The following is a 12,621-nucleotide window of genomic DNA, read 5'->3' on the forward strand; positions in this document are numbered from 1 at the left end:
AGGGGTTTACAAACCGCTTTGTTTCCTAGGGTTCTGTTCCTAAAGAAAGCACTGCCTTCCCCAAATCTCCAAGGTAAATCTAGAAGATGGCAGTCGAACCTAACAATTGGCGAGCCTACGGCACGTCTGCTGCTTGCCCAGGGGCACAACACTGAGGGAGCTCAGCATGCCACCTCCGAAACTCCACGAAGAGCCACAGCACAGCCTGCCTTTTTACTGAACGTGCAGCCAGTACGTGCAGGGTGAGTCACTAACAAACACTGGCTAGGCTTGATCATTTCGGGGGGGGGGGGGGGTGCTGGGCTGGTGAGCCCTAGCTTTTATTTTTATAGATACAAACTTGAAGCCGACACCGAGGATACGTTAGCTTCAGAGGCACAGCTCTGCCCGTTACCCTGCACTCCCCAGTGTAGCTCCTGCGTGTCACCGTGTGATGCCAGCACCACACCGCAGTCTCTCTCCCCCCCGCTGTGCCTGCCCCCTATCTTTTAGGCGAGCTATCAAGTACTTGCTGGTGGAGGAAGCGGCACACAATTAGGTGTCCGAGATCGCTCTGGCAGAGAGTTGACCGTCATTTGGGCCGAGCTCTGCTCTGCAGAAGATCTGGGCGGGGGCCTAGTCCTAAGACTGTGAACTCACTGAAATGATCACTAAAGACAGGAGCTGCCACTGCGTGCCCCCCTGTCCCTTTGAAGGTGGCGCAGGGAAAACCCGCAGAGCAGTGGGACCAGCAGTTTAGAGGAGCTTATTATCTTAGACCTTCCTCTGAATGGTCTGGTAGGACCAGTCCTTAGAAGTCATTTGCAATATCCTTCCTACTACCTCATATCAAAATTAGGAACTAAAATGTGCCACTACCAAAAAAATCAAACACAAAAGAAGGCAGTAATGAGGGAATGAGGGACAAAAAAAGCTCTAAGACACACAGAAAACAAAATAGTAAAATGGCAAAAGTAAGTCTTATTGGTGATTAACTGTAAAGGCATTGAACTCTCCAATCAAGAGACACTGGCACAGTGGATAAAAAACATGATCAAACTATATGTTGTCTACAAGAGAGTTGCTTTAGATCTAAAGACACAGGTTGAAAGTGACAGGACGGAAGAAGACATTCCATGCAAATAGTAATGAGAGAGCTGGAGTGGCTATACTAAGATCAGACAAAGTAGGCTTTAAGTCATCTGTTATGAGACAAAGAAGTACACTATCAATTAAAAGGTCAATTTATCAAGAAGATATAGCAATTACAGGCATATCTTGGAGATATGGTGTTGGTTCTAGACCACTGCAATAAAGTGAGTCAAATGAATTTTTGGTTTCCCAGTGCATGTAAAAGTTATGTTTACATTTGCACTATAGTCTATTAAGTGTGCAGTAGCATGTCTAAAAAATGTACATACCTTAATTAAAAAATATTTGATTGCTAAAAACTGCTAACCATCATCTGAGCTTTGTGCAAGATGTAATCACATCTGTAATCACAGATCACCATAACAAATAGAATGAAAAAGTTTGAAATATTGTGAGAATTATCAAAATGTGACAGACACACGAGCAAATGCTGTTGGAAAAATGGCAGACCTGCTCAATGCAGGTTTGCCACAAAAGTTCAATTTGTAAAAACTATCCGCAAAGCACAATAAGATGAAGTCTGTACAAACAAATGTACCAAATATCAGAGCCCCCAAGATATATGGAGCCCAAACTGTGACAGAATGGAAGGGAAAAATAAACAGTTCTACAATAATAGTTGCAGACTTCAGTACCCCACTTTCAATAATGGGTAGAACAACCAGAAGGAAATAGAGAATCTAAAGAATACTAAAAACCAAGTGACTGGGGTGCCTGACTGGCTCAGTCAGTAGAGCATGCAACTCTTGGTCTCAGGGTTGTGAGTTTGAACCCTATGTTGGGTATAGAGATTACTTTAAAATAAGATCTAATTAGGGACACCTGGGTGGCTCAGTCGGTTAAGCGTCTGCTTTTGGCTCAGGTCATCATGCCAGGGTTTCTAGATCGAGCCCTGTATCAGGCTCCTTGCTCAGCAGGGAGTCTGCCTCTCCCCCTGCCTTGTGCTCTCTCTCACTTTCTCTCTCAAATAAATGTTTATTAAAAATCTAATTAAAAAACAAAACAAGTAGATCTAACACATATATTGAACACTCACCCAAAAACAGCAGAACAGACATTTTTCTTAAGTGAGCATGGAGTATTCTCCAGAATAAACCATGTTAGGCCATAAAACTAGTCTTAACAAATTTAAAAATCATACAAAGTATCTTTTCTGATCACGATAGAACAAGAAAGCAATAACGGAAAATGAAAATTCACAAATATATAGAAATTAAGCAAGCAATGAATCAAATCTGAACAGAAATTAGAAAATTACGGAGACAAATGAAAACACAATAAACCAAACAATGCAATGCTGAGGGAAATTTATAACTGTAAATACATACATTAAAAAAGAAATATCTCAATCAGTAACCTAATTCTACACCCTGAACCAGAAAAAGAGCAAACTAAACTCAAAACTAACATAGGAGGAAGGAAATAATGAAGGTTAGAGAGTGGAGATAAATAAAACAGAGGATAGAAAAAATGGGAGAAAAATCAAGAAAACCAAGAGCTGGTTCTTTGAAAAGATTAAATTGACAAACTTTTAGCTAGATTGACTTAGAAAAAAGAGAGGACTCAAACTACTAAAATCATAGAGATGTTACTACCAATTTTACAGAAATAAAAAAGGATTATAAGAATACTAGGAACAATTGTATGCCAACAATTAGATCAAATGGAATTTTTTTTTTTTTTTTTTAAGATTTTAGGGGCACCTGGGTGGCTCAGTGGGTTAAGCGTCTGCTTTTGGCTCAGGTCATGATCCCAGAGTCCTGGGATCAAGCCCCATGTCGGGCTCCCTGCTCACTGGGGAGGGAAGTCTGCTTCTCCCTCTCCCTCCCACCCCGCTCATGCTCTCTCTCAAATAAAATCTTTAAAAATAAATAGATTTTAAGTAATCTCTACACCCAACGTGGGGCCTGAACTCACAACCCCGAGATGAAGAGTTGCACACCGCACTCACTGAGCCAGCCAGGCGCCCCTGAAATGGAAAAAAATTTTTTTTTTTTTTAAAGATTTTATTTATTTGAGACAGAATGAGAGAGACAGAGAGCACATGAGAGGGGGGAGGGTCAGAGGGAGAAGCAGGCTCCCTGCCGAGCAGGGAGCCCGATGCGAGACTCGATCCCGGGACTCTAGGATCATGACCTGAGCCGAAGGCAGTCGCTTAACCAACTGAGCCACCCAGGCGCCCTGAAATGGAAAAATTCTTAAAAACACACACTATACCAAAACTAAATCATGAAAAAATAGAACATATGAATAGACTTATAACTACTAACAAGACTGAATCTTATAACTACTAACGAGACTGAATCAATAATCAAAAGCCTCCCAATAAAGAAAAGCCCTGGACTAGATGGCTTCAGTGGTGAATTCTATCAAACATTTTAAAAGACGGATTAACACCAGCTCTTACTCTTCTAAAAACTAAAGACGACAGAATACTTCCTAAGTCATTCAGTGAGGCCAGCATTACCCTGACACCAAAATCAGAGACACTACAGGAAACAAAAATTACAGACCAATATCCCTTATGAATATTGCTATAAAAATCTTCAACAAATATTAGCAAACCCAATTCAGCCGTATATTAAAGGATTATACACCATGACCCAAGATGGGTTTATTCTTGGAATGCAAGAATGGTTCAACATACAAAAATCAACGTAATCTACCACATTAGCAGAACTAACAAAAACCTACATAATCACCTCAATTGATGAACAAGAGGCATTTCACAAAATTCAACATGCTTTTATGATATCACTCAAACTAGGAATAGAAGGAAAGTACATAAACATGATAAAGGGAATTTTTGAAAAACCCACAGCTAATATCATACACAGTGGTGAAAGACTAAAAGCTTTTCTTCTATTATCAGAAACAAGACAAAAATAAACACTTTTACCAGTTCAACATGGTACTGGGAGTCCTAGCCAGAGCAATTAGGCAAGACAAAAAACATCCAAATTGGAAAGTTTGAAGTAAAATTAATTTCTATTACAGACTGACATGACCTTATATATAGGAAATCCTAAGGATTCCACAAAAAAACCTGTTAGAGTTAATGAATTCAACAAAGTTTTACACGATATAAAATCCACACAAAATTAAGTTGCATTTCTGTACATGTGCAATGAAAAAAATCTGAAAAGGAAATTAACAATTCCATTTACAATAGCAACAAAATGAATAAAATACTCAAGCCTAATTTAACCAAGGAGGCCAAAGACTTGTATATTGCAAACTATAAAATGTTGCTGAAAGAGATTAAAAAAAGCAAATAAATGGAAAGACATCTGGGTTCACAGACTGGAAGATTTAATATTGTTAAAATGACAATACTAGCCAAAGTAATCAACAGATTCAACCCAATCCCTATCAAAATCCCCCCCCTTTTTTTGCAAAAATAGAAAAAACCCATCATAAAATTCATAATGGATTCTCAAGGAACCCCAAATAGCCAAAAACAATCTTGGAAAAAAAAAAAAATTAATTTTACTTCATGATTTCAAAACTTTCCACAAAGCTATAGTAATCAAAACAGTTTGGTACTGGCATATGGATCAACAGAATAGAGAACCCAGAAATAAACTCACATATATGGTCAAATGATTTTTGATAAGTGTCAAGACCATTCAGTGGGGAAAGGACAGTCTTTTCAACAAATAGTGTTGGGAAAACCAATATCCACATGCAAAAGAATGAAACTGGACCCTTATCTACTATCATATACAGGCATGAATTCAAAATGGATCAAAAACTAAACATAAGCGTTACAACTATAAAACTCATAGGGGAAAAGCTTTATGACATTGGATTTTGCAATGATTTCTTGGATACGCTGGAAGCATTTACAACAACAGTAAAAGACTTCATCAAAATTAAAAACTTCCGCACATCAGAGAACACTATTAAGAGTGCAACGTCAACACCACCAGTCATTAGGGAAATGCAAATCAAAACCACAGTAAGAGACCATTTCACACCCATTAGGATGGATATTATTAAAAAACAAAAATAAACCACAACCAGGACATAACAGGTGTTGGTGAAGATGTGGAGAAATTGCAGGCCTTATGCTCTGCTGGTGGGAATGTAAAATGGTGCAGACACTGTGGAGAACAGTTTGGCAGTTCCTCAAAAAGTTAAAGAATTACCATTACTGCTTCTCCCTCTCCCTCTGCCTGTCACTCTGCCTACTTGTGCTCTCTCTCTCTGTCAAATAAATAAAAATCTTAAAACAACAACAACAAATCACACACACACTATACCAAAACTACATCAATCACTACACCAAACCAAGCATTCCACTCCTGGTTGTCTACCTCAAATAAAAGAAAACAGGAATCTGAACAGATATTTGTACGTGAATGAACGTTCATGGCAACCTTATTCACAACAGCCAAAAGGTGAAAACAACCAAAATGTCAACAGATGAGTAGCTATACAAAGTGGCATGTACTATTCAGCCTTAAAAAGGAATGAGCTTGACACATGCTACAATAGGACAAATATTTTATGCTTCCACTTATACGAAGTATCTAAAAGACGCAAATTCATAGAGACAGACACTGGAATTAAAGTGAGCTGGATGGAGCTCTGGGAGGGAAAATGGTAAGTTAGTGTTTAATGGGTACAGAACTTCTCTTTGGGACGATGAAAACTTATGAAAAAAAAAGAGATGGGCAGTGATGATAGTTGTACAACAGTGTGAATGTACGTAATGCCACTGAATTGTACACCAAAAAAGTGATGGTAAATTTTATGTATATGTTAACACAATAAAAAAGTTAGGAACTAGGGGCGCCTGGGTGGCTCAGTCGTTATGCGCGTCTGCCTTGGGCTCAGGTCATGGTCCCAGGGTCCTGGGATCAAGCCCCACATCAGGCTCCCTGCTCCGCGGGAAGCCTGCTCCTCCCTCTCCCGCTCCCCCTGCTTTTGTTCCCTCTCTTGGTCTGTCTCTCTCTGTCAAATAAAATATTTAAAAAAAAAATTAGGAACTAAAATCTGTGACTGTATGTTAAGAAGAAATAAGATACTGAAGACTATCTCCCCAAAATTTACCACTTGGAAGGTTTTAGGAAATAAGGCAAATCTCTCCATAGAATTCTCATGGACAGAGATACAGCCATTTTGTATTAAACATGTTTACAGCTCTTAAATTTTTATTTTAAGGAAAAAGTACTCTAAGAAATATAAAAAGCTTTATGGCAATGTAATTACAGTTTTTGTTACTTAAATCCTGTCTATTGCTGGAGAATTCAGCCTTTGTCTAGGAGTGGCAATGCCATCAAAAAGAAAAATGACACTTTAAAAAAAAAAATTCACTGGCTTTTTTTTTTTAAGATTTATTTATTGAGAGAGAGTGAACGAGAGAGAGCACAAGCAGGGGGAGCAGCAGAGGGAGAGGGAGAAGCAGACTCCCCGCTGAGCATGGAGGACATGGGGCTCGATCCCAGGACCCCGGGATCATGACCTGAGCCGAAGGCAGACGCTTAATGACTGAGCCACCCAGGTGCCTCTCACTGGCTTTTTTGATTGCCCAGGTGATCCCCACAACCCAGTCTATCCATCAGTCCATTTAAATAAATTCCCTCCAGTTTTCACTATCCCCATCAGTAGACCGTGATTTCAGTGTTACCTCTGGTCGTAAGACAGGGCCATGGCCCGGATTCCAGCATCGCAGCCTGGATAGGCAAAGAGGTGCTTGAGGTCAGACACCTGCCAGACCATGACCACACCGTTGTCCCCTCCTGTGAGCAGGTACTGCCCATCTCGGCTCAGCTGGATGGCCTAGGAGAGACACAGCAATATTCAGTAGAGGTGTGGCCCTACGAGAACCCCGGCTCCCAGCCCTTGTTTCCTTCCTCTACCCTGCAGCCACTCCATGCAGGGAGAGAGTGGATGCATGTGCTCCTAAGAAGGTTATAGGAAATCAGGAGTTACAGAAAACTTTTGTCCTTTTTCAAAAATCAAATGGACAAAGTTAGGCAGTGTTTGAGGTTTTGTGTTTTTAATTTTTGCTTTTTAAAGATGAGGTGGCAAACTCTTCCGGCTCTGTGAATACAATTTAAATGGTGCATGTTGTGGCCTAGGACCAGCATTATGAACTGAGGAGCCTCCTGGCATCTGTCCGGTTGTACTGTGGATGTGCTAAGCCCACTCTATCCCAAGGCTGGGCAGGCAGTGCTAGCTGACCTCAGATCCCCAAGAAAAGACTGCTGCCTTTGGGGCTGTGGCCCCACGGGAGAAGACCAAGAGCTTTAGTAACTTCACTAGGCCTCCTGGATGTTTACAGCGGTGAGGAAGGCAACGTGGTAGATAGAGAGCCAGCTTCCAGGGTGATTAAACCCCAGGGGAAGCATTTTCTTCTTGCCCCAGGACTGACTGCTTCCTGCCAGTACTGAACAGGAAGTACAGACATGGTATTTGCTCTTCAGTCCTGTAAATGGGGCCAAATGCAGACCACTGCCTGCTTTTATACGACTTGTTACATTTTTAGTGGTTGGAAAAAATCAAAGGAAGAATAATATTCCATGACTTGTGAAGATTATATGAATTCCAAATTTCAGTGCCCGTAAATAAGGGTTACTGGAACATAACCACACCCATTAATTTATGGCCACTCTCACAAGTGACTACAACAGAATACAGAGCCTGCAAAGCCTAAAATATTTTTTATCCTTTTACAGAGAAAGCATAAATACCTGTAATCCTATGTCTACCTGGACAGTGAATATGGGAAGGCAGATTGTGCTAACAAGCCAGAAAGAAAAAAAAATCTAACTTCTGAAAATGTATTTGTTCTGCACTCAGTTTTAGTACAGTTGCCTTAAGTTTGTAACGTGCCCTTTGACAAAATTTTTTAAAAACCCTAGAAAAGGACTGTTCCACAGCCATTCAATTCACATTTACGTAAATGCCAACTTTTACTGGTCTCTTAAATGTAGCTTATTCTCAAAGAATACAAAAATACATCTAAGAAAAACCCGTATATGGAAAACACTTACAGGTAAGAAGTATTCTCTGAATCTTAATCCAATACAAATAGTAAGATTCTTCAATATAAGTAAAAGTCAATATCCTTTCCCCCCCATTCATGTCACAAACGGTGATCGCTACAGGCTACCAGAGAACTGCAGTACGGGCCGGGGCAAACAATTACTTGCTACACTTACAAAATTCAGCTGATGAAAATCCATTAACTTTATGGTTGTGGTTCACTTGAGTTTGATCCTTGAGGCTTTTTGCTGGGTAAGTGCTATATTAAAACATAAACTGAAACTACTTTTCTTTAACTCTTTGTTCTAGTAAAGAATCGCTAATCCTAGTTCTGTCTGGAATTAAATGAAGCCTGGATTTTTAGGCTTATATATTTATCGGCATCCAAAACATTTTAATAAGCCAGGTGCCCGCCAAGGTGAGAGAGTATTTTGTTGGCCTTTCTCACGAGGAACCTGTCAAGTTCCCCTGGAGTAAGAGATACGGTAACATTTACTGAGGGCGCCCGGTCTTCCACCCAAACCAGCGCTCACGGAGTTCTTAGCTCTAACTCCTCTCCTCAGTATCCGGGGTGGGCCGAGACGAGAGATTTTAAGAGGGCCCCCGAGACATGTCCACATCCCCTGGACTCCGGAGTGCCTTGGACAATGCCACAGCTGTACTGCTTTCTACGGCCATAGCAGCCTGCTGGGCAGGCTCATGTCCTAAAACCGAGTTTCCCCAGAAAAAGAAAAGAAATGAGTTCCTAGGGGTGAAATGGTGGTTATCCTTTGTTTAGGATAAAATAACTTTGCTGCTCTGTACAGGCTGCCCACTTAATTTAAGTTACTCATTAAGACATCTAAACACTGCCTAGTTGATGTGCTATGATACATTAACCAAATGCCACCCAACAATCTGGCATCTAAATAAAAACAGGTGGGAAGCCTTGATTAGTGCAGAGGTTCCCCAGGCTGCCGCCTGCAGGGTTCTTGGTATTTCAGAGAAACTTAATTTCTGGTCTGAGCTGATGACTACTTTGTTTCCATGGTCTCATTTCCTTGTACAGCTCAGACTGCAGGATGGAACTGGAGATTTTTGCTCTGGGATGTCTCGTATTCTCCAGCCGTTAGCTGTGCCAGTGCCAGTCTCTGGAGCCATGGGCAGGTAGTGCTCATTTCAGGCAAACTTTTTTTTTTTTTCAAGATTTTATTTATTTATTTGACAGAGAGAGACACAGTGAGAGAGGGAACACAAGCAGGGGGAGTGGGAGAGGGAGAAGCAGACTTCCCGCCGAGCAGGGAGCCCGATGTAGGGCTCGATCCCAGGACCCTGGGATCATGACCTGAGCCGCAGACGCTTAACGGCTGAGCCACCCAGGCGCCCCAGGCAAACTTGTTTTAATCACACAGTTGCCACTTGCAAGCCAGTGTGATAAAGTGCAGGAGTGCTGGGAAAAAGGCAATGGATTGTTTAAGCCTAAAATCCAGTGGGAAATATTACAGGGGGAAAAAAACAATGGCGATAGGGCAGAGAGGAAAAGCATGTGTGTATGAACAGTCTGCAGAAAGCCTCCGTACCATTGCCTCAAGGAACTTCCCAGAGCCTTCGGTACTAACTGAAATGCCACAGATATTGTTTTAGCCAGCAAGGGATTTCAAATTATTTTACAGATTTCTTAGTGTTGCTGACAGTATAATCGTAACTCAGAGTGACAGATTATCAACATTATTATTGTAAAGAAAAGAGGAAAGGAAAATCCTCTGATGTGTACTTGGTTTAAAGATTTTTTTATTTTTTTTATTTTTATTTTTTTATTTATTTGAGACAGAGAGAATGAGAGACAGAGAGGATGAGAGGGAGGAGGGTCAGAGGGAGAAGCAGACTCTCTGCCGAGCAGGGAGCCCGACGCGGGCTGGATCCCGGGACTCCAGGACCATGACCTGAGCCGAAGGCAGTCGCTTAACCAACTGAGCCACCCAGGCGCCCGATTTGTACTTGGTTTAAATGAAGTATTATGGGAAGGAAGGGAAAAATAAAAGTAGGAGTGCACGCTTTTGTGGTAGAGGCAGTCAAAATACAGTGAAGAAAATTTACAGAGCGAAATGGAGAAGACCCTGAATTAAGCAATCAATGCTAAGAGACAGAAGCAGCAAGTGCCCTTCATTTCATCCACATAATCTATGTTTAGGGTTGTTGTTTCAAATACTGACTCCAGTATTTGTTTACTTGAGAGAAGCGGGGGTGGGGGTGGGGTGGGGCTCAGATTAGATCTGGGAAACCGGGAAAATTTATGTCATCTAAGCTGCCCTGGGTCAGGAAGAGCAACGAATATAATGTCCAGAGCTAGCTTAAAGCCACACTTGGAGGGCAGCGGCCTCTGTGACCCTCTTTGCACCCCCGACATGTCCAGAGTCCCCTCACCGTACACAGTTCACATGTGCCGCCAACCTCATCCTGGAAAATGATAGGAACACCACAGCTTCCTTTTATCTTAAGCTGCCCCTGAAGGCTGGGAGTGAGAAAAGAAGGACCTTGAAAAAAGAGCCTCTTCAAAGAGCAGTCCTTATTGTTTTCTTCAACCTCTAATCCTTTTGGAGTCCTGTCCTGAAAATGAAGCAAGGCTCCAGAAGGTCCCCTAGCATTACCATTCCTGGCTTATCAAAAGGGAAAAAAAAATGTCTGCCTAATTCACATCATAATTGGAAGCCCAATTCCCTGAATTTGGCAAGTGTTGGTCTTGTTATTCAAGAAGTCAAGTCTGGAATGAGATACTAATCCGAAATAGTCGTAATCCCTACCACTCCCACCAGCTGCCTATTCAAGTGTGCAGAGGAATCGGTGTTAGGGGTAGTCTAGTGTACTAGTTTAGTTTTGATGCTCAGAAAACAACTATGTGCAGTTAACTTTCTTAGAGAAAAAAAAAAAAAGCTGAGCAATGCTATGAAAGCCACGCAGGTTGGCTTTACTGTGTGCCGTCACGCACGGAGTGCCCTGGCTGAGCGATGCGGTCGCCACGGCCAGGACACGCCGTGGTCTGTGAATATACAAGCCCCATCCAAGTGCTACCTGATGATTTTCTTATGGCGTGGAAAGGCCCTCTGCGACTGAAACAGAGGTCTCTCTAGTGAACCCTCTCCCTCCTCACTTGCCACACCTGGAGGTCAAGATCTAGAAGGGTGAAAAGTCTGTAGTATACTCACCCTTATGTTATCATCCGTTTCCATAGTGGCCTGGAGTTTCCCGTTCACACTGAATGTACAGAAGCAGCCATTTTCATAGAATATGACACAATGACCCTCTCTTGAAGCCTGAATGAGTTTTGGTTTCAGGCAGTTCTCAGGACCCTCCAAAGTCCTTAATAAGTCTCCATTCATGGAATGTATGAGACATGGTCCTTCTGAGAAAAGAGAAACAAAAGACAAAATTTTTTTAATGATGACAAATGTGAAATGAATCTTGAGCACAGATCAAACAGGATCATGCAGCTGTAGCAAACCTTTAAAACTTACATATATATGTTATTTTACAAAATGTCACCTGCATGCTGGCCAGATCTCACCTTCTTCTTGGGAGAGGAGAAAGCCAAGTCCTATACATTCAAGTTCACTTCTCCTCAAGAGACAGGAAGTTAACTTTGTGAAATTTATTATGCCAAGAGATGATCAAAACAAGATGCGTTCAGAAAGGAACAGGACAAATTCCAAATCCTAGAGGAGCTTCCGGGAAGGGTGGGCCACAGTTAAACACAAGCTGCCATCAAGATCACGATGAAGCTCTGTCTGCATGTCACAGGGGCCCCAACAGCAGTGGTCGCACTGTGGGCCAGCGAGGGGACAGCTCTTTAGGGCAGCTTTGGGGGGCCTCAGCCTTCTTCCCTCCACTGCTCATTATTCACAATGAAAGAACGTCGCTGGTAGTCCACCTCCCCCCTCCTCCCCACTCCCAGTAAATTCACGCAGAGGTCCTTCTGCAAGCGAGTACACTCGCTGGCTGCCCCCAAAGCGAGTGGCACCCACACTCCCAACTCCCCAGGCTGAGCTCCAGGCTGAGCTGCCTGAGGGGGATGGAAGCTACTGCGAGTGCCTACGATCAGAGGGTTTTTACTGAATGCCTGCTACATGTTAAAGAAGGAGTAGGTAACCAGAACCGCCTGTGTGATGAGTAAGTTCTAAGAGATGCCCGAGTCAGACAAGAGGGGAGATGAGTATAAGGCCTGCTGATCTGCAAGCTAAATTACTCAGGCCTGTGGGACTTGTGAGCTGATCCCATAGGACTACCAAGAGCATGCCCCCCCCCTCCTTTTTTTAAGATTTTATTTATTTGACAGAGAGAGGCACCGTGAGAGAGGGAACACAAGCAGGGGGAGTGGGAGAGGGAGAAGCAGGCTTCCCACGGAGCAGGGAGCCCGATGTGGGGCTCGATCCCAGGACCCTGGGATCATGACTTGAGCTGAAGGCAGACGCTTAACGACTGAGCCACCCAGGCGCCCCAAGAGCATGCCCTTTTGAAAAT

At 42.4% G+C, this 12,621-nt stretch overlaps 2 protein-coding genes across 7 annotated transcripts in view; one reads left to right on the forward strand and one right to left on the reverse strand.

The window, feature by feature from the left end:
* The window catches only part of DCLK2 (doublecortin like kinase 2), a 159,062-nt gene extending 154,412 nt beyond the window's left edge, over window positions 1-4,650 (forward strand). The window contains exon 16 of the mRNA XM_064585163.1: window positions 30-4,650. Coding sequence (XP_064441233.1) covers window positions 30-77 — 48 coding nt within the window. The 3' untranslated portion in view covers window positions 78-4,650. The remainder of the gene's footprint in view (window positions 1-29) is intronic.
* LRBA (LPS responsive beige-like anchor protein) overlaps window positions 1-12,621 on the reverse strand; it is an 841,444-nt gene that overhangs the window by 1,158 nt on the left and 827,665 nt on the right. For all 6 annotated transcript variants that reach the window (XM_064585149.1, XM_064585150.1, XM_064585152.1 and 3 more), the window contains 2 exons: window positions 11,310-11,506; window positions 6,767-6,918 (listed from right to left, as the gene is read on the reverse strand). In XM_064585149.1, the coding sequence (XP_064441219.1) occupies window positions 6,767-6,918; window positions 11,310-11,506 (349 nt within the window). The remainder of the gene's footprint in view (window positions 1-6,766; window positions 6,919-11,309; window positions 11,507-12,621) is intronic.

The sequence above is a fragment of the Mirounga angustirostris genome, unplaced genomic scaffold (genome assembly GCF_029215605.1).
Source record: "Mirounga angustirostris isolate CCGP_5_RB_7025 unplaced genomic scaffold, mMirAng1.0.hap1 SCAF_2, whole genome shotgun sequence".
In the NCBI taxonomy this organism is placed as follows: domain Eukaryota; kingdom Metazoa; phylum Chordata; class Mammalia; order Carnivora; family Phocidae; genus Mirounga; species Mirounga angustirostris.